Below are 22,301 nucleotides of genomic sequence, written 5' to 3' on the forward strand. Positions count from 1 at the left end.
GTTAATCTGAGAGTAAACCGATAGTTTAAATTCAACATACAACCTAACTAAGGACTTTAAATTCAACATTTGAATACACTTTTTTTTTAAAGCAGACTATATTAAAGTAAAAGGAAGATCATGTTATTTTTTCTTTTAAAACATCTTTACTATTCATAAACCACAAACTTGGGGGGCAGGGGAAAATGTTAAGATTTTATACACTATAATTCTACTCTCTAATATTACACTAAGTGCTGCTATAAAGGCAAAAACAACAAGCTAATGATTTTCTCTCTAAGTGGAATAAGTGGCCTGGATTTCATGTAAATATTTAATAACTTGAATGTTTTATTTTTTTAATGCTTAAATTATTTGGGAACTAATTAACTTTGAGCCAAACAGATTTTACAATGGTGTTGTTCTCTCCAGGTGAGTGCCTTAATTGGTTGGCTATGCAGAAGGATACTATTAGGTTCTAGATTCCTCTCTGCTCTTTGGAGCTGCACTAATAAGGAGGTCAATAGCCACACAGTAGCTATTTAAAGTTGAAAATTCAGGTCCTTGGTCATACTAGCCACGTTTCAAATGCTCAGTAGCTATGGATAACCACTTATTAAATGGTACAAAATATGTCCACCATTATAAAAAGTTTCATTGGACAGTACTGCTCTGGAAAATCCTAGGGAAGAGATTTTATATAAATACTTTCTTAGAATAAGACAAGGAATTTATAAAGTCAAGGGTAGAAGAGAGTTGGGATCATTAAACAAAGAATATTCATAATAAAAAGAATAAAATCATATTCATGAAATGTCTGTCTAACTTAGAGACTAAGTTTGAATAATAGGTCATTAAATTCAATTTAACAGATATTTATGCTATGCTGAAAATGGAAAAACAATTAAGGGCTGGTCTCTGTCTTTGATGAGTTAATAACCTAGTTAGGGAGATATGTTTAAATAACAAAGTATGCTACCAAATAAAAATGTACCACATGAAATGTACCCAAATGAAAGCAGAAATAACGTGCTCTGGGAAGGCTGAGAAACAAAACCTGAATTCTCACTGGGGACAAGGTGAGGGCAGAGAATCAGAGATGTCCTAGAGAAGAATGATGTGAGGACTAAAGCACTAACTCTGGGATAGATCCCACCACTTACTTGCTAAGTGATTTTAGGTGATTATGATCTTCCCTATCCATTTCCTGATCTGCAAAAAGGGGATAATATTACTAACCTCATTTTGTGTTATAGAGCAAATTAATTAATACATGTAAAGTGCTCTGAACAATTTCTTCATCATAGGGTGATTAAAATTAAATAATACACAGAAAGTACTTAGAAAATTGCAGGTCACTATATGCACTTACTAAATATTATGACATTGCTATTATCAGATTATCAGTTGCTACATTTCCAATCAGATCATTTTAAAGCTCTACTACTAGCTTATAGAAACTAGTATTTAGAGGACTAATATTTCCTGTTTTCAGCAAGTTGGTCAATTAAAATAAGGAGAACGAGAAAGAACCCTAAGCTTGCAAAAACATGTAAGACACCCTTACACCTTCATGGTCTGCAAATCTAGGATCAGAATTTTAACTAAAAAAGCACCTCAGTTAGAGTAAATATTTTTTTTAAGATTTTATTTATTTAAGAGAGAGAGACAGAGCTGGGGGGAGGAGCAGAGGGAGAGGGACAAGCAGACTCCACCCTGAACACAGAGCCCAACACAGGGTTTGATCCCAGGACCCTGAAATCATGACCTGAGCCAAAATCAAGTCTGACACCCAAACGACTGTGCCACCCAGGCACGCCCGGTTTAAGGATGGCACCTAAAGCAGGTTTAGGTCAGTAACACACCAAATAAATAATCATGTTCTAGATCTCAACAGAATTTTCACTTTTACACACATGGTAAGCCTATCTTAAGCAGGGACTGCCTGTCCCCTATCCCTAATACTTCTGATGTTAGAAACCCACTGCCTCTCTCCAGGGACAAGCACCTGTGTTGAAGCTCAACAGAGATTCTCTCCCCAAAATTTAGAATTATAAACTAAGTCATAGGACTGAGGGTTGAAGGAGGAGATGACTGGAATTGAGAGAAATTCCACCAACTCCTGCTATTGTTCTCAGAACTTCCCAGCCTCCTGCTGTTCCTGAAGTTTTATTGTTCAATTCTGTTCCGGATTCCAAGGGATCCTGATAGCCAATAAATTCCTTTTTGCTTAAGCCAGCCAGAACTAATTTCTGTTATTTATACCAAAGAACCTTAACTAACAATACACTTATTATATTTTTATATTCAATACATTCTCATACCTCTGAGTTCTTAATGGAACAAGAAAGGACACATTTTCCACTATATGTATATGCACAACTGTATAAATGGGGATCTGAAATTTATACTTTCCTTTGGCCTAAACTATTTTAATAGCCTAAGAGGACCCTTTGCTTTTATTTTATTTTCCATATATTCTTGTCAATTACCTTTTTAAATTTTTTTTTTTAAGATTTAATTTGAGAGGGAGGGAGAGCAAGCGCATGCAGAGAGAGGGAGAAGCAGAGTCCCCACTGAGCAGGGAGCCTGATGCAGGGCTTGATCCCAGGACCCTGAGATCATGACCTGAGCCTAAGGCAGACGCTTAACCGAATGAACGACTGAGGCACCCCGTCAATTATCTTTTAATGTACAGATTCATGCTCAAAAAACATAATAGGTTCCTATTTGACAAGAATAATGGCAAGGATTCAAGCTCTTTCTTAACCTGAGGTAATTAACAACTTTACCTTCATCTCCTCCTATTCACCCAATATATATCAGATAGCAACCAAATAATCTGCAGATGCCCATCCATACATACCGTACTTCTCATCTTAACTCATAATGTTTGTTTACTCTGCTGTAATATTGTTTGAAACTTTTCTAATTCCATATACCTAGTTCAAATATCACACTCTTTGATCTAGTTTTTCCCCAGTTTCCTCAAACACTTCTCCCTCTGCATATTCCCATGTTTCATTTACACATCCAATGAAGCACATATCATTGAATGACTTGTGATAGGTCCCTACACAGGGTCTGCTTCACCAATACACCATTCATACTCTGAAAACAAGGGCCATGCATTCTCCAATTATGTACACTTACCCTGAGGAGAGTATTTTATATGCATTTTGCACTCATTCATTAGCTCAACTAAACTGAAGGGGTGTCTTTCTTAGTATCATGTCAGTTAGTGCTACATTACCAAAATTATTTTAAACAATTTTTCTGAAAGGTAGAAATTGCTAGTCTGTAGTATATACATTATTTTTAGAAGAATGACAACAGTTCTCTTCTTGGCATTTCAATTAGTCATAAACATCAATATGAAATGGTGAAAACCCCAAATTAATGCATACCCATTTCTAATATTTTAAAGCCACAAGCCATAGGAATTTGCTTCCATTTCAACCTCCATTCATAGATGAGAGAAGCAAGCCTTATCCTTCATCACTGAATTGACTTGGAACCTTTTTTCATAATGCCAATATAATAATGATTTGATTATTGTAGCTTTATCAAAATCTTAAAGTCAGGTATGGTGAACCAACATTTTTCTTTGTTCAAGATTGTTTTGGCTCTTCTAGGTCCTCTGAATTTCCATCTAAATTTTTAAAAAAGTGTTTCAACTTTTTCCTTCTGCGATTTTGGTTGGGATTATGTTAAATCTATTGATCAATTTGGAGAGAATAGGTATTGTAACAATACTGAGTTTCCCAATCTATGAACATATCTCAATATTCATTTATTTCTAGGTATTTTCTTCATATGCTATTGTAAATGGTGTTTAGAATTTTTATTTTCGGGGCGCCTGGGTGGCTCAGACGTTAAGCGTCTGCCTTTGGTTCAGGTCATGATCCCACGGTCCTCGAATCGAGCCCCGCGGGGAGCCTGCTTCTCCCTCTCCCACTCCCCCTGCTTGTGTTCCCTCTCTCACTGTGTCTCTTTCTGTCAAATAAATAAAACCTTTAAATTTTTTTTTTAATTTTTTATTTTCTAATCACTAACATATATACAAGTATGTAGTACATTGACCTTGTATCCTGAAACCTGTTAAACCTGCTAAATTCAATTACTAGTTCCAGTAGCTTTTTTTTTAAAGATTCTGTATTTTTCTAGATTCTATAATACTTTTATGCATATAACCATGTCTTCTGTGAATACTGGAAGTTTTATTTTTTTCCTCCCCATCTTTATGCCTTTTATTATTCCTGCCTTATTTACCTAGCTTGGATTTCTAATACAATCTTGAATACAAGTGGTAAGAACACACATTCTATCCCTGTTCTTGATATTAGTGGGGGAAAGTATGCTTTTGTCATAGATAACCTTTTTCAAATTTAGGAAGTTGCTGTTATGCTTAGTTTGCTGAGAACTTTTATCATGAATAATGTTCAATTTTGTCAGCTGTTTTTTCTGCATCTATTGAGATGATCTATATGATTTTTTTTCTATTTTGTTAATGAGGCAAAGTACATTGATGACCCCACTCGGTCATGATTCTTTTTCATGAATTACAATTATCAAATGAGTAACTGTATGGAAAAAAATGAATCTCTAAAGAAAAAAAACTGAAATGATCATCTCATCTGACCCTTTCTGCACTCCATATACAACAATTAATTAGAGATGAAAATATAAGAAATGAAACCTAAACATAAAAAGTTAGAACCACAAAACTTCTAGAAGAAGCATTTAACTATCACTGTAACCATGGCATTGGCAAAGACTTCTTAGAACACAAAAAGCGTTTTCTGGAAAAGAAAAAAAAGGTAAATTAGACCTCATCAAAACTAAAAGATCCAACCCATCAATAGATATCACTTAGAAAATAATTAGGCAAACCACAGACTGGGAGAAAGTATCTGAGGTACATAAATGGCCTTGTGTCTAGAACAGATAAAGCACTCCCACAAGTCATTAATAAACAGAAAACTCACTAAATATATGAGGAAGAGTTGAAAAGCTACATAAAAAACAAAGATACATAAATGGACAGTAAATACATGAAAGGTTGCATAACGTTATTAACTGTCAGGGAAATGCAAATAAAAAACACTCTGAGACATTACCTCACACCTACTAGAACGGCCCAAATCAAAAAGACTGACCGTACCAAATGGTGAAGGAGACATGGAACAATTAGAAGTCCCATACATTGTTGGTCAAAGTGTAAAATGGCACTAGCCACTTAGAGAACTACCTGGAAGTTTATTATAAAAGATAAATATATATCTTCCTATGACAATGTAATTCTTCTCCTAGATTTAGCCCAAAGAAATAAAAACATGCATGACATAAAAAACTTGTACAAGAACATTCACAGAAGCCTGACTCGTAACTGTCCCAAACAGAAAACTTAAATATCCAATAGGAGAATGATAAATAAAATGATATATTCCTCAACAGAACACCACTGAGCAATAAAAACGAATACCTATGCAATAACACAAATGAATCTCAAAAACATGCTGAGTGAAAGAAGTCAAACAGGCAAAAACTAGGCCACTGTGATAGAAATCAAAGAGTGATTGCTAGGGATGGGGTGGGGGGTAAGGAGAGGTAAGAATTAGATAGTAAGTACTTGGACAGAGACATAGGAAACTTTACAAGGTGTTAAAGATATTCTTAATCTTTGTTATTTTTGGGTGCTGGTTACACAAGTGTATCACATGTCAAAATTCATCAATTTTAGTCTTTAGGTATATAAAAATTAAGTATATAAATCTGTGTGTTTTACTGTATGTAAACTATACCTCAATTGTTTTAAAAGTGAAAAATACTTTACTGTGATGAGTTTTAAAAACAAACTACCAAATTAATTACTTACATTTGACATAAACTTGTTTGCAAGGTGGCTAGATAAAATACGGGGAAAGTTGTTAGTAATAAATAGTAACACAAACTTCTTACTTGCTTTATTTGAGAAAAACCCGTAATATCTTACTTTACAAGGGAGATACGTAAAACTTTTACATTTATCTTCTCATTCATTCACTTTCATTTTTATTTTTTTCCCCAAGATTTTATTTAAATTAAAATTAGTTAATATATAGTGTAGTATTAGTTTCAGGAATAGAATCTAGTGATTCATCACTTACATATAACACCCAGTGCTCATCACAAGTGCCCTCCTTAATGCCCATCACCCATTTACCCCATCCCCCTACCCTCCTTCTCTCTACCCTTTGTTCTCTATAGTTAAGAGTCTCTTATGGTTTGCTCCCTATTTTTATCTTTTTTTTTTTTTTAAGATTTTATTTTTTATTATTTATTTGACAGAGAGAGAATGAGAGAGAGACAGCACGAGAGGGAAGAGGGTCAGAGGGAGAAGCAGACTCCCTGCTGAGCAGGGAGCCCGATGCGGGACTCAATCCTGGGACTCCAGGATCATGACCTGAGCCGAAGGCAGTCGCTCAACCAACTGAGCCACCCAGGCGCCCCTATTTTTATCTTATTTTATTTTTCCTTTCCTTCCCCTCTGTTCATCTGTTTTGTTTCTTAAATTCTACATATGAGTGAAATCATATGGTATTTGTCTTTCTCTGACTTATTTTGCTTAGCATAATACACCCTAGCTTCATCCATGTCATTGCAAATGGCAAGATTTCATTTTTTTTGATGCTGAGTAATATTCCACTATATATCTATACACCATTTCTTCTTTAACCATTCATCAGCTGATGGACATATGGACTCTTTATACTCTATTGCCAATTCATTCACTTTCATTTTAAAATTGAAAAATCTCTAATACTTAAGAAAAATCATATCCAGGACTCAGGAAAATCACATTTAAGAAATCAAAACATTTTCATGGAATTAAATTTAAAAAATTATTGCTATTTATATTTGTTTAATGTTACTTAGTATTAATGGTCCCACAGGTAGGGTATATAGCAAATGGGCACTTTCAAGAACTACAAAGAACACACTAGATTATCATAATAAAAGGCACAAGGACAGTGTAATTTGGCAATATAAAGTCAAATTTTAAATGTGCTTATCCCTTTAAGCAACTCTATTTCTTTGAAATTATCATAGTAAAATAACAGATCAAGTCTGTGAAGATAGATGGAATATATGTATACACACACAAGTGTTAGAAAGAATGTTAGGAAGAATAAAAAGAAAAGAGAAAACGAACTGTCTATCTCTAGGAAGTTGCTCATTCTTCTATAATGTGTCCATCCACTGAAAACAGTATACTTACTGACATGAAACAACGTCAATAAAAAATTAGTATCTATATTTGGGGATGTTTGTTGAGAGTAAGTACATGTTTTTATTTATCATTCACTAACTCATGAAAAACAAAACCTAGAAGGATATACACAAAAACATTAATAAGAGTTATTTCTGGGTGATGGGGTTTATAGATGATTTTCCATTTTTATCATTATTACCTTGTGAACTGCTTAAGTCTGCACTGCCCAGTAAAAATATAATGTGAATCATATAAGCAATTTCAAATTCTTTAGTAAGCCAATATGTAAATAAAAAGCAGATGAATTAATTTTAATAAATTTTATTTAACTGAATATATTTCTTAAACTATCATTTCAGCATATAACAATATTAAAATCTTTTTTTTAAGTTTACTTATTTAAGCAATCTTTACACCCAACATGGGGCTTGAGCTCATGACCCCGAGATCCAGAGTCACATGCTCTTCTGACTGAGCCAGCCAGGCACCCCAATATTAAAATCTTAGTGAAATATTTTGCATTCTTTTTGGTACTAAGTCTCAGAAATCCAGTGTGTATCTCACAGTTACTGCACATCTCAATTTGAACTAATATTACCTCAAGTGCTCAACAGACACACGTGGCTAATGGTTACCAGGTATGTTATCAGACAGTGAAGGTCTTAATCTTTGTAATAAGCACTGTATTTTTAATGAAAAGGCAAAGTCATTTTTAAAATAGTCACTTGGCTTTTCCCAAAGTGTCACACCTGAATATTACATAGTTTTTTGAGTTATTCAAACTGTTTCCTAGCATTCTGTGGGAAAGTTCTGTTTTTAGAAATGAACAGGTTGGTCTGAGCTCATGGAAGATAGATACAATACAAAAATTAAATAAAAATGTAGCACTAACAGTCTTTCAGTATATAGGTGGGTGTATGCATAAAGCCAATTCTCTGATTTTCACATGTTCTAATAGTGAATTCCTGATGGTTAAATTCAATAAATATTAACTGATTAGCTATATACTATGAACATTATTTTGATGTCTTTTTTTTTTATTATGTTTTGTTAATCACCATACATTACATCATTAGTTTTTGATGTAGTGTTCCATGATTCATTGTTTGTGTATAACACCCAGTGCTCCATGCAGAACGTGCCCTCTTTAATACCCATCACCAGGCTAACCCATCCCCCCACTCCCTCCCCTCTAGAACCCTCAGTTTGTTTTTCAGAGTCCACAGTCTCTCATGGTTCGTCTCCCCTATTTTGAGGTCTTTTAAAGTGCGATTAAGATTATTCAGAGTATGTTTAATCAAATAAAGAATTAAAATAATTTCTGCTTTAGAAACTTCTCTGAGTTCTACAAAATAAGAAAAAGACCATAATCATTAGATGCATCAAACACAGGCTTGAAAAATTAAGGATTTATTCAGTATACTTTTAGGTAAACCTAAGAATTCCTATTGGAGGAATTTTCTCCTCCTATTGGAAGTAAGAATTGCATCAAATGTCTTTTCAGAAGCCACACAAACAAGAGAGTGGCATAAAATATTTAAAGTGCCAAAAGAAAAACCCACAATTCTGTATCCAGCAAACTTATCCTCAAAAGTAGATAAGTATTTTTAAGACAAATAGAAATTGAATTTGTTCCCACTAGACAAGAAGCCTACATGCAATAAGTAGTAAAAATTCTTAAGAGTGAAGCAAATGATCTAAGTCAGAAACCTGAATATACTTGAAAGAAAAGTGTTAGAGAAGGAATAAAGGTTAAATAAAACTTTTTATTTTTATCTAACAGATAACAGCAACAATGTATTCAGTGATTATGGCTTACAGATCAGTGAAATGAATGAAAGCAATGTTATAAGGGATGACATGGAAGAATTGGGAGTACTCTGTTAATAAAGTACTTATACTACCCATGAAGTAATACAGTGTTATTTGATACTGGATTTAGACTGTAAATGTATACTGCATGATGTAGGAAAGCCACTAAAAAAATTTTTTTAAGAAACATAATTGATATGTTGAAAGGAAAGAAAATGGAATCATATAAAATGCTCAACTAAAACCAACCAAAGCTTGGGGCGCCTGGGTATCTCAGTCAGTTAAGTCCTCGACTCTTGGTTTCAGCTCAGGGCACGATCTGGCAGTCCTAATATCAAGCCCCACGTTGGGCTCCGAGCTGAGCCCATCGGCTACTTCAGTTTCTCTCTACTTCTCCCTATGCCCCTCCCCCCACTCACATGTGCACCTGCTCTCTCTCGTAAATAAATAAATAAATAAATAAATAACTTAAAAAGAAACACAAAGCAGAAAAACAGTGGAAGAGAAAAAACAAAAAACAAGGGCAACAAATAGAAAATAACAATATAGTGGATATTAATCCAATTATATCAGTAATCACTTTAAATGTAAATGCTCTAAATATACTAATTAAAAGACAGTGACTGTCAGACTGGATTAAAAAATAGAGCCAAGTATATATTGTTTACCAAAAAAACCATTTTAATTATAAAGACACAGATAATTAAAAGCAAAGAGAGAAAAATATACTATGCTAACACTAAATGAAAGAAACCTGGAGTAGCTATCTTAATTTTGGGCAAAGCATGCTTCAGGGCAAGGAAAATTATGGGGAATGAAGAGGGATATTACATAATGATAAGGAGACCACTTCTCCAGGAAAATATAACAGTACTTAATATGTTTGCATTTAACAACAGAGCATCAAAATACATGAGGCAAAAGCTGACAGATCTGCAAGAAGAAATAGATGAATCCGCTATTTAAGCTGGAGACTCCAACACTATTCAATCCATAATTGACAGATCTAGCAGGCAGACAATCAGTGAAGACTCAACGCTATTCATCAATAAGCTGGATCTAGTTCACATTTATAGAATACTTCATTCAACAGCAAAATACACATTCTTCTCAGGTCCACATGGAATAATCACCAAGAGAGACACAATTCTGGGCCAAAAATGCAACTTAAATTTAAAAGAAGAGAGGGGCGCCTGGGTGGCTCAATCAGTTAAGCATCTGCCTTTGGCTCAGGCCATGATCCCTGGGTCCTGGGATTGAGCCCCTCATAGGGCTCCCTGTTCAGCAGGGAGTCTGCTTCTTCCTCCCCCACCCCCGCTCAGGATCTCTCTCAAATTATAAAATCTTTAAAAAAGTTAAAATTAAAAAATAAAAGAACAGAAATCATGCAAAGTATGTTCTCAGACAACAATGTAAAAATCAATAAAAGAAATTTTCAAAATATTTGGAGTTAAATATACTGCTAAATAACATAGGGGTTAAAAAGGTCTTGAGAAATTTTTTTTAAATTATTTATTTATTTATTTAAGAGAAAGAGCAGAGAGAGAGAGCACATGAGTGGTGGGGGAGGGCCAGAGGGAGAGGGAGAAGCAGACTCCCTGCTGAGCAGGGAGCCCCACATGGGGGTTCGATCCCAGGACCCTGGGACCACAACCCGAGTCAAAGGCAGATGTTTAAATAACTGAGCCACCCAGGGGCCCCAGGTCTTGAGAAATTTAAAAAATAATTTGGAATTAAATGAAAATGAAAATATAACTTACCAAAATTTGTGGCATGAAGCAAAAACAGTGCTTAGAGAGAAATTTATAGCATTAAATGCACATAAAAGTGAAAAAAAAAAGGGAAACAGTCAGATCAAACCTTAAGAAGAGCTTTATATGAAGCCTAATTGTACTGGAGGGTTAGAGGGGTAAAAGGCTATTTTAACTTTTGACGCTATACAGTGCATTGTGTGTGTGTATATTTTAAACAATGAGTATAAGTGGATATTACTTTTGCACTCTAAAACAACTTTAAATGGCTAATGGATATGATAAGAAAATTATAAAACTACAGAATGAAATAAGAACTAAATAGTAAATAAGAGAGACTTGCTTTCCAACGGGAAGCCACAATATGTCAATTCTTCCTAAATTAATCTACAAATTCAATGCTATTCCAAATCAAAGCAAATATTTTCTGGTGGGAGGTAAGTCTTAAAAAAATACAAAGCACAGGCACATAAAAACAGCCAGAAGATACTGAAAAGGAGAGTAATGAGGGACTTAATGATAATCAAACTGTACCATCATTCTAAAGCTACATTCATTAAAATTCTGTTAACAGGCAAAGAAATAAACAAATGAAATAAATTGAAGAGAATGTAGAAATACATGCAAGTAAGTACATGTGGAAATGTAGTAAATAATAAGGGTCGCATTTCAAATAGATGAGAGAAAAAATTGTTCAATAAATGGTATTGGGACAACTAGCCATTTGTAAAAATATAAAGCTGGATTTCTACTATACTCATTTTCCAAAGTCATTTCCAGCAAGATCAAAGATAAGATGTTCACCATAAAAGTACTAAGAAAATTGAGTAAATATTTTTGTAATTCTAAGCCAGGACAGTATTAAATAAAAAGGTGATATAATAGGAAGATTATTATATCAAACTGTACAAAACTTCCGAATCCCATGCAATGACCAGAAACACCAAATATACCTGTCAAAAGATAAATGACAAACTGCCAAAAAAAATACTGTAATATACAGTAACTATCCCTAAAGAATTCTTCAAATAACTAAGAAAAAAAACAACCTCACAGAAAAAAATGGTCTAAAGACAAGAACAAATAATTCACAGAAGAAATATAACAGACATGAAAAGATATTTAACTTCACTAAAAACTACAAATCAAACAAGATTTTTTTTGACCAGTAAAACTGTCAAAATGGAGGGACGCCTGGGTGGCTCAGTCATTAAGTGTCTGCCTTCGGCTCAGGTCATGATCCCAGGGTCCTGGGATCGAGCCCTGCATCGGGCTCCCTGCTCCACGGGAAGCCTGCTTCTCCCTCTCCCATTCCCCCTGCCTGTGTTCCCTCTCTCGCTGTGGCTGTATCTCTTTGTCAAATAAATAAATAAAATCTTAAAAAAAAAACCAAAACTGTGAAAATAGAAATGATTTTGCAATCCTAGTGTTGATGAGAATATATGGAGTTTAGAAACAACTGCTTTGGAAAACAATCCAGCAGTATATATTAATTTTTTTTAAAGATTTTATTTATTCATTTGACAGAGAGAGAGAGCACAAGCAGGAGGAGCAGCAGGGAGAGGGAGAAGCAGACTCCCTGTTGAGTAGGGAGCCTGATGTGGGGTTCAATCCCAGGACCCTGAGATCATGAACTGAGCTGAAGGCAGGCGCTTAACCGACTGAGCCACCTAGGCGCCCCAATACTTATAATGTTCATGTCCTCTGACTTAATTTCTTAGAATTCATTCTATAGAATTAGTTTAGAAAGGATACATAAAAATATGTATTTGGATGTTCACTATAGCACTTTTTTTTTTTTTAAGATCTTATTTATTTATTTGTCAGAGAGAGAGAGAGCACAAGCAGGGGGAGCAACATGCAGAGGGAGAAGCAGGCTCCCCACTGAGCAGGGAGCCTGATGTGGGACTTGATCCCAGGACCCTGAGATCATGATCTGAGCTGAAGGCAGATGCTTAATCGACTGAACCACCCAGGTGTCCCTTACAGCACTTTTTCTAAAAGCAAAAACTTGGAAAGTAAAAAAAATACCTATTGTTCAGGACTGAATTATGTCTCCTTAAAAGATATACTTAAGTTCTAACACCTGAATCTACGAATGGACCTTACTTTGAAAGAGTGGCTTTGCAAACAAAATCACGTTAAAATGAGGTCATTAGGGCTGACATTAATCCAATAACTGGTGTCCTTGAAAGAGAAAACACAGACAGGTAGAGAACACCATGTGATTACATAGGTAGAGATTAGAGTCATGGATCTCTAAAACAGGGAACATCAAGGATTGCCAGCAATGCCAGAAGCTAGGAGAGAGGCATGGCACAAATTGTCTCTGCCTCCAAAAGGAACCAACCCTGCTAACACCTTGATCTGACTGCTAGCCTCCAAAGTGTGCAAGAATAAATTTGCCTTTTAAGCTACCCAGTTTGTGATACTTCATTATGGTAGCCCCAGAAAACTAATACACCTATCAGTAGTTACAATAAGTTACAAGAAACTCACGAAACAGAGGATGTAGTAATAAAAAGGATGCAACAGATATAAACATGGAAATATATGAAAGATATATTAATATAAGTGAAAAATTAAGTTTCAGAACAGCATGTATATCATTTTTCAGATAAATTAAAGAGAACATCTTACTGCCCCTCCAACTCCTCACTGAAATCCACCCTTCTCAAACACTGGCCAAGTCAAATATGGGTTAGACTACTTCCCTCTGTAATCCTGACCTGAACTGACACCTTCCTAGATGGAATTCACTCCCAAGGCCTCAATAATCAACTCTGCAAAGGATTCCAAAAGCTCTACTCCTACAATTCCTACTATCAGGAGTTTCTGTTATCATCTGCAATTCACACAGCCAACTAAATATTGCCAATTTTTTCTTCACAACATTTCTATTATATAGCCTTGGCATAGCAACTAGATTTCATCTATGTGAACTTGGACTGATTGGTAGTGGCTGCCTGTAGGGATATGCTGAGTATTCAGAGACCACATCTGGACATAGTAGGAAAAAATGCTGAGTGATAGTGGTGTCTGCCATGTACACAAAGACCATGGATTTACTATACCTCATAACCCTTTTTTTGTTCCAGATGCTGCTACAATTCAGGTTCCTTAGCCAGGCCAGGTCAGCTAAGATAATGAATATGAAAATGTTTACTAAACTTTAAACCATTACTGAATTATTTCCATTATGAATGTAATTTCTAGTTTTCCCCATCTCTAGATCCTTCCAGCTTGACACTTTTTGAATCAAAAATCTTTTTGACCCTTTACTACTTAAGGACTAAAACTCAACCTCTAAGTCTGAAGGTCAAGTCTTCCAAAATCTGGCCTCAATTTACCCTTCAAACTTATCATTCGTTATGTTCTCAAGCAAATATCATTCTCATTTCTAGCCAAGCCAGTCTATTCAATATTTCCTAATACTCCATGCAAAATTTCTACTCTAAAATTACTTACACATTTCCCTCTACTTGAACTGAGCTGCTTCCTTATTCCTGACCATTTAAGGTCCTCACATTCAAGTCCCACAATGATGTACCAAATCCCACTGTAATCTATCTTTCCTCTCTATTATTTAAATCTTTATTATGTGCTGGCTTGTGAAACATATCTTTTTGTGCATGATTTTTGTCTTCCCCAGCTAAGGTGTAAGGACTAAATCTTACTCCTTTCACGTATTCCAAGATACTGAGAGGATGTTATATTCTCATTAAGTCCTTAGTACTTGATCATGATGACATTTCATTAATAAAAACAGAGGAAATCATCTGGGTTTCTAACTAGCTTTATGCATTACATACAAGTCAATCAGCACCTTTACTATAATGAAAACTTCTTAGGCATTTAAGGATCCTCTAATATTTTATGGCAATAAAAATATTCATCATAGTAGAGGGACAATTTCACTAAAAATTTTTAATTTTGGAACCAAAGACATGATAAACAACTTCACCTCTATCTTAATAATTTAAAATACTAAATAGTTTTAGCTTCTCCAAATCTAATATAAAATTTAACTTTAAAATGAAACCTGAAAAATATTTCATTGTCCAAAGGTTACTATATATTTGGCTTATGATAATTTTGATTTCCTCGTATCATTTTTAACAGCATTTTATATTCCTAGGTATCTTTCGTATTTCCCTTTTGTTTGAATTTATCTGGTGTTTAATGAGCACCCCTTTACAAAGACAGATTTCTATAGTAATCTTCAGAACAAGTTAAAAATAAGTTCAAAAAATCACTATGGTGGGGTGCCTGGGTGGTTCAGTCATTAAGTGTCTGCCTTGGGCTCAGGCCACGGTCCCAGGGTCCTGGGATTGAGCCCTGCATCAGGCTCCCTGCTCGGCAGGAGGCCTGCTTCTCCCTCTCCCACTCCCCCTGCTTGTGTTCCCTCTCTCGCTGTGTCTTTCTGTGAAATAAATAAAATCTTTAAAATAAATAAATAAAATAAAAATAGCTAAACTTATGTTATTAAAAAAAAATTCACTATGGCAGAGGAACCAAGGGGCCAAGGAAACTGAGAAACCAAGGGAACCAACAGAAATCCATAGTAAATTGAACTGTGAAGTTACTACAAATCTTTCATTTGATTCCATTTTCTAAAGGGGTCTTTTCTAGATTTGCCTCTTCAATATTACTCTAAACCCAATTATTTGGTCTCTTTAAAAAAGGGTCACAATTCCTCTATAACACATGAACTCCAAAGTGAAACTAATGTCGTCTAATTTCATTCTCCCAGATTGATATTATAGTCCTTAATCCTCCACTACTAAGAATGCAGATATAGATACAATGGATACAATATGATAAAAACAGGATATATTTCTGTTACATATATTTATGAATAAAGTTAAATACACCAAACATCTTCTAGTTACGAAATAATACATGACCACTTAAAAGTACTAGATGCTCAGTCATACACCAATAAGAGTTACATTTACAGTTAACGATATATATTACTATGAACTTGTTTTGCTTCCAAAATCTTTACAGTGAAAGTGACCTCTATAATAATGCTGGGTTCTATAAACTCTTAGACAGATTAACTTTTCAATTAATTACCTATATCTGCTCTTTGATACCTCAACTTTGAATCAGTCTCTAAAATGACCAAGTCAGTTCACTATAACTGTTGAATCTAACACTTACACAAAAACTTTTTAAAAATCTTCTTTACCTTCTTTCACATCCTTCTCCAAATAGCCAGAACACTTCAGAAGTGGCAGCTACTCCAAGTGCTGTACATACATTATAGCATTATTCTCTGAAATCCTTGAGTAAGCCCATTTTACAAATCTAGACATTAAGGCTCATATTGGCTAAGAAATTTGCCTAAAAGCTAAGAATAACAAGAAATAGGATTTGTAACCCAAATCTGCTAGATTCTTCTAAATCTCCTCCTATACTTATAGTTTATCCCATATGACACACACTTTTACTCACCTTTTTCCTCTATACTAGACGAGGTTGCCTTCTACGCTTTGTATATTCCAAATCCCATAAATATTAACCTTTTTTTTCTTTCCATACTCAAGGCGGAGTGGAGTATTCTCAGCCCTAACTTCCCACCAGTGCTGCCTTAATTCAGACCCTCATCAAAACAATGATCCATCTAGGCACCTCTCCCTGTAAACCTATTTAAGAAATTTAGAACAGAAACAAAGTAACTGTTGGACAGCTACTGTTACCACCTGTATTCAGCATCTGACTTAAATCATTTTGTTCTAATAAAGGAAGACTTAGGTCCAAATACAAACTGCATCAGAAACTGAAGATTTTAACAACCTGACTGAGCAATGAGAAATGCTAAATGAACTCCTAAGGAATAAAAGAGTTAGCAATTATAATTAATAAGTATTCAGTAATCTGTACACTAGATGTTATAATAAAAATTATAGAAAATTACATAGACATAAGGTCTAATCTCCTAGAATTATATACAGGGTGAGAAAACAAACCAAAAAAACCAACAAAAGAATATAAGCAAGTTAAGACAAGTACTGAGGAATCAAAAGAAATGATGGTTAATAAAAATGGCTTCTTAAGCACCACTAACTCTTGAAACAAACCAGGTGAGCATGGCAGAAACAAGTAGCAGTCAACTTTACTAACCTCAACCCATCTGGACCAAAAGATGGTTACAGAGAGCTAGTATGATATTTTATTTTTCCCAATCCTTATTTCTTTTTCAGGACTATTAAACTTCACTTGGCAAGAGAGCATATACTCTATAGAAAGTAAGTTAAATCATGATACAACAGAACTAACTACAAAATAAGACCTGATAATCTTTTTTTTTTAAGATTTTTATTTATTTATTGGAGAAAGAGACAGAGATAGCGAGAGAGCACAAATGGGGAGGAGAGGGAGAAGCAGGTCCCCTGCTGAGGAGGGAGCCTGAGGCAGGGCTCCATCCTAGGACCTGAGCAGAAGGCAGATGCTTAACCCACTGAGCCACCCAGGCACCCCGGGACCTGATTATCTTTTTTAACTCTTCTTAATTATTCTAAGAAAATACTACCAGCTAATGAACTGCATCAGAACTATTCTTTTAAGCATATAACATATACTGATTTATTATATATAACTTTAAATGAAACCTCATCTTTCACAAAATCTATTTAAAACTGTGGCAAAATAGATTTAAGATTCACCTCTTCCATGAAACCAATCACCAACCTGTAGTCTAATATAAGGCATATTTCCATTTAGTAAAGTATGTAGGTTTCTGCATACTTTTTCTGCTGGTGGTTATACCTGTCTTTAACCTAATTCTCTTCCCTCACCCACTAAATCTAAAGGGGATGAAATCCTACTAAAGACTTTTTAATTGTCCTGGAATTCCCACCAGCAGTGCCTTAATTTAGGCCCTCATATCTTATGTGCACTACTGTTAAACACCTACCTGATCTCCTTTGTCTCCATTCTTACAACCCTCAATCCACTTCCTACAGTGCCTTCACCTTTCTCCCCAACTTTCTAAAAGTCATACCTGATCTTGTGCACTAACTAGTGCAATACTTCCTCAACTGTATCTCTCTCTTACATCTATGAAATACACACTGATATCTTAACAGGTTAGAGACTGTACTAAAAAAAAAAAACACAAAAAAACAAAACAAACCCCCCCCAAAATCCCTTTGTTTTAACTTAACCTTAACTCACAAAATATACACCCAAGATTGAAGGGAAACATATAAACATTTCAAATATGTTTCAAGATTACCCTATCAGAAAACAGTAAACTTCATAAGCTTGCTAAAAATAGAAATGCCCAAGTTCCCCCTCAGACCCAGTGAATATTATCTAGGAATTCGGGTTAGCAATATTTGTAATCTCCACAATGTTTTTAATGCATACCTAAATTTGAGAACCCAAGCAGAAAACCCTCCTTGCTCCATAACAAACTACTAGTAGGCCCCCACCTTTCCAAGCTGTTTCATTCCTCTCATCAACCTGGGAGCATACTAATCTTAGATATTCAGGTATCACCCATCCTAAATTATTTTAACACCTCTTTTAATCTCCTAAACTTTTGCAAAAAATAATAATATCTATATATTTACATATGGTCCTTCTAATCCACAAAATCATCCCATAAGACAGTATCCCTATTTTAGAACTGAGAAAACCAATTCTACCACAGGAAGTTAAAAAAAAGAGAAAACAAGAACAAAACTTGTCCTAAGTGACCAAATGAGTTTGAACTCTGGTGTGCTGACTACAAAGCCAAGACATTTTCCATTGTGACATGCAGCATCTTACACATCACTCTGAAGTACTGACTTACTCATCAGTTTACTTATTTGTTTCCCTTCTGAGACATAGTAAAGCTCCTTGAGGGCAGGCACCAACCCTGATTTTGACCTCAACATTTAGTTACTCCATATATATTTGTTGAGTCAAAGAAGGAATGCAGCTCATCCAGAACTGGGACTATAAGTACTTCTGTTTCATTCCTTGAACTCTTAGGTAGGGCTCTGAATACACTTCTTCCCTAACAAATTTGGTCTGACTTGTAAATGTTATTGCTGATTTTTTTAATGAGATAATGTATTTCACTATTATTTTAAACTACAAAAAGCTGCATAGTCAGCAAAGAAGAAAAAAGGAGTGTTCAAAAAAATTAAAATATTCTTATTTTACTCTCAAGTAACTGGAGACTTCAAATATTAAGGTTAATCTTCACAATAATTTCATACCATAAGAATGTGGTTTTAAATGACATATTCAAAAGGTAAAGGTGATTAATAATAGATGACATAAAGATATAGAGCACTGAATACTCATAGCTTATTCAGCAATCCACTTACGCTAACCAGAAAGCAAGGCTATCTTTCTCAATCACAGTATTCTTTCACATCTTTCATTTTTTTGAAACCAGTAAACATTACAGGTAAGCATAGAGAAATTAGTCAGTGTACTCGTGTTTAAATGTAATGTCCTTCCTCCCTAAAGTTAATGTGTCTGGTATGTAAAATATAATACAACCACTTCCTTTCTGACATAAACTATATAGCAAATGAAAACAAACCAGTGAAATTTTAGTTTTTTTTTCATTTGCAGATAATGTAACATTTAAAGAGCTGGAGATTTTCCTAAATTGAAAATATGAAAAAATTAGTGCTGCTTTAAGAATCTCACACTCTAATGATATCAAAAAGAAGTGATTAACATCAAAAACTAGTAATGTAATGTATGGTGATTAACATAACAATAAAAAATCTTTAAAAAGTGATTATTCCTTTTGCACCACTTTTTGAAATAAGTCAATAACAAGTAATAAAAACCCTTCTAAAACAACATAATGTAGTGAAAGTACAACAGACTAGGCATCAGGAGTCCTGGTTTTCTAGTTCTGATTACATCACTAAATTGCTGTGTGACTTAGGGTTCACTGCTCAGTTTTCTGTTTGTTTAAAAGCGGTGGGGGTGGGGAGGGGACCTGATTATCTTTAAAGTTGTTTCCCAAAATATTGGTTTTAAGCCAGTCCTCTTATTTCATTCTTCTAATCAGTAAAATATGAAACTCATCTGAATTAAATGCAATGATTCAATCTCCAAGAGGATACAAAAGGTTGACTCCTATAAAGTTAACAATTAACCCATTGGGTAACTTTCCAGAAATTGTCTAATCCTACCTTCTTAAACAAGCAGATGTAGCCTAGTTTGACATATTTAACACTACTAAGAAAAGTTGTAAAATGGTACTGCTCTGTTGACATTTCAGTAGGGGTTTCCTGGGTTCCCATGACACATACTGTGCAGGTGCTACCACGCAAGGAGGAGAGAAAGAGACCCAAACAGCGTTTCAACAGACTCAACCACAGTTCAACCCAGCTACTGCAGTAAGATGCAGCCTGACAAGGCCTACACCACAGAGCAGAACCTCCCCACCCCCAGAAGTGCCAGCAGCCAATGTAATGAATGCTTCCGTCAACAACACACATTCCCCTTCCCACAGCAAACTGCTTGCTCCCAACCGGCCATCTGGGGTTGGAACAGGCCGCACAGCACTAACCTAAGAATCACTCTCAGGCCCCCAAAGGCCAAGAACTACTACAGACTGCGGTTCCCCTGCGCATGGTTGTGGGGAGAGCAGCACCTCCTCCCACCAATTAAAAAAAAAAAAAAATCAGTGAGGAGGAGAGCAGAAACCAGGCCTGGAAGAGATTGCTGGAGAAATAAACGCTGTTTCTCTGCAATGGGGAGCAGTAGCATTTCCTGCCCTCATTCTGAACCGATGCACTCGACTTCATTCCCTCCTGGGATCCTAAAGGGGGATCAAAAACCCCATTCTGGTCCTCTTCATTCATATCTCGGCTTCATTCCCCGACCTATCCACTCCTGAAACCTCTGCCATTGTCAAAGAAGGTACCCCCCCCCCCCGGATCAAACAGCAGGAGGTGAAGCGAGGGCCAGTACAGAGGCCCGGTTTTTAAGATAGAGCAGCTCGTGCATGAATAAAATCCCCTTGTGGCCTGAGAGCAAAGTTTGAACCAGCAGCTAGGGCGCAGACCCGGGCCCGGCCAGGCAGGGTTCCAGGACAGGGCTGCGGAGGTGACACTTCCCTGCTCACGGGCAGCTTCGGAAGGCGGTGTCCGCCCGCCCCGGCCCAGCCCGCACTGCCCGTACCCAGGGAGCCGGGCTGGCTGGAGGCCCGGCCGGCAGCCGAACCCTCCCCGCGCCGCTCCTGCCTTCTTCCCCACTCCCACTTCCCAGCCCTCAAGCCCGAGCCTGTGAGGTAACGTCGGGGACGACGACGCGGGTCTCGGCCACTGACCACACATTTCTTGCCGAGGAAGGTGAAGAGAGACTCATTCTCCTGCGGGGTGAGCAGCAAGGACCCCACATTGGTGACCCTCCGCGGTGGCGGCGGCTGCTGCTGGCCGGAGCTCATGGTTCGCCGGCGGAGTTGCCAGTCCAGGGCCGTCTCCGGCGAGTAGGCGAGCGCTCTTTCCCCTCTCGGTGACAGGGGTGGGAGGAGGGGAATCAGAGGCGCAGCATCTCGCAGCTCCTCGGGCGCGGGGAGGAGGAGGCCACGGGAAGGAGGAGCCAACGACGGGCCGCGCAGAGAAAGGGAAGCTCCCTGCTCCCGCCCGGTTAGTCTCTGGCCGGATGGTCGTTGTCTTCGTACTCCGGCGACTGCGCTAAACTCCCAACTCCTCCTCCAACCCTCCTTCCGCGGCGGCGGCGGCGGCGGCGGTGGCGGCCGCACAATCCAACATGGCAGCGGGGGCGGACGAGACCACAGGACGCAGGACGCGGGGGAGCGCGCCGGAAACGCGCGGCTGCGGCCCGGGCCCCGGAGGAGCCCCCCCGACCCCACGCCGCGGCCGGCCTCGCCGCGCCGGCCCGAGGCCCCGCCCTCTTCCGGCCGGGCGCGGGCTGCGAGGTGGGACGCGGGTTGGTGATCACGCGTGCGGGCCCCGGCCTCTAGCCTCGTTTCTGCGGTGTTTGGGCCCGGCGGCAGCCGCCTGCAGAGAACGGGAGCCGCCCGCCCCTGTTCTGCGGACGCACACCTTTGCGAAGCGTCAGTGAAGACCCAGGTCTCCCCTCCCCAGAATAGTTCTTATTTCTGGGGCACGGAAGCCGGACGTTCACATTGCAGGTCAAAAACATCTGGGATCTGGAGACAGAAAAGTGGAAAGAAGTGACGCGCTTCCCTGTGCCCCTCGCCGGTTTCGGTCAGAGCCGCAGGTGCCTGGGGTTTCTCAAACTTTGTCCAAACTTCAACAGTGGGAGTGGAGGAACAAACAGGCCTCTCCCAGTGTTGTGAAAGAGAGATCTTGCTGATGGATGTTAACAAAAACCAAACGCACTTAAAAAAAATTTCTACTGTTCGCCTGGAGTGTTGCGTGGGATAAATGTATTTGGAACATTTAAATTGAAGCTCTTTTCTTTGACGTGCCTTGAACACATTTTTCCCCGTCTTGTGGATTGGAAAATAACCCCCCCATTTTTTCTTTCTCTCAAACCCCAAAGAC

General features: G+C 37.2%; 1 protein-coding gene across 2 annotated transcripts in view; it reads right to left on the reverse strand.

Moving 5' to 3' along the window:
• The window catches only part of WASL (WASP like actin nucleation promoting factor), an 86,622-nt gene extending 64,977 nt beyond the window's left edge, over positions 1-21,645 (reverse strand). For both annotated transcript variants that reach the window (XM_073899144.1, XM_025865772.2), the window contains exon 1: positions 21,098-21,645. In XM_073899144.1, coding sequence (XP_073755245.1) covers positions 21,098-21,214 — 117 coding nt within the window. In that variant the 5' untranslated portion in view covers positions 21,215-21,645. The remainder of the gene's footprint in view (positions 1-21,097) is intronic.
• Positions 21,646-22,301: the final 656 nt, after the last annotated feature.

The sequence above is a fragment of the Callorhinus ursinus genome, unplaced genomic scaffold, assembly GCF_003265705.2.
Source record: "Callorhinus ursinus isolate GAN/ISIS: 27379988/994484 unplaced genomic scaffold, GSC_fseal_2.0 scaffold12, whole genome shotgun sequence".
NCBI lineage: Eukaryota > Metazoa > Chordata > Mammalia > Carnivora > Otariidae > Callorhinus > Callorhinus ursinus.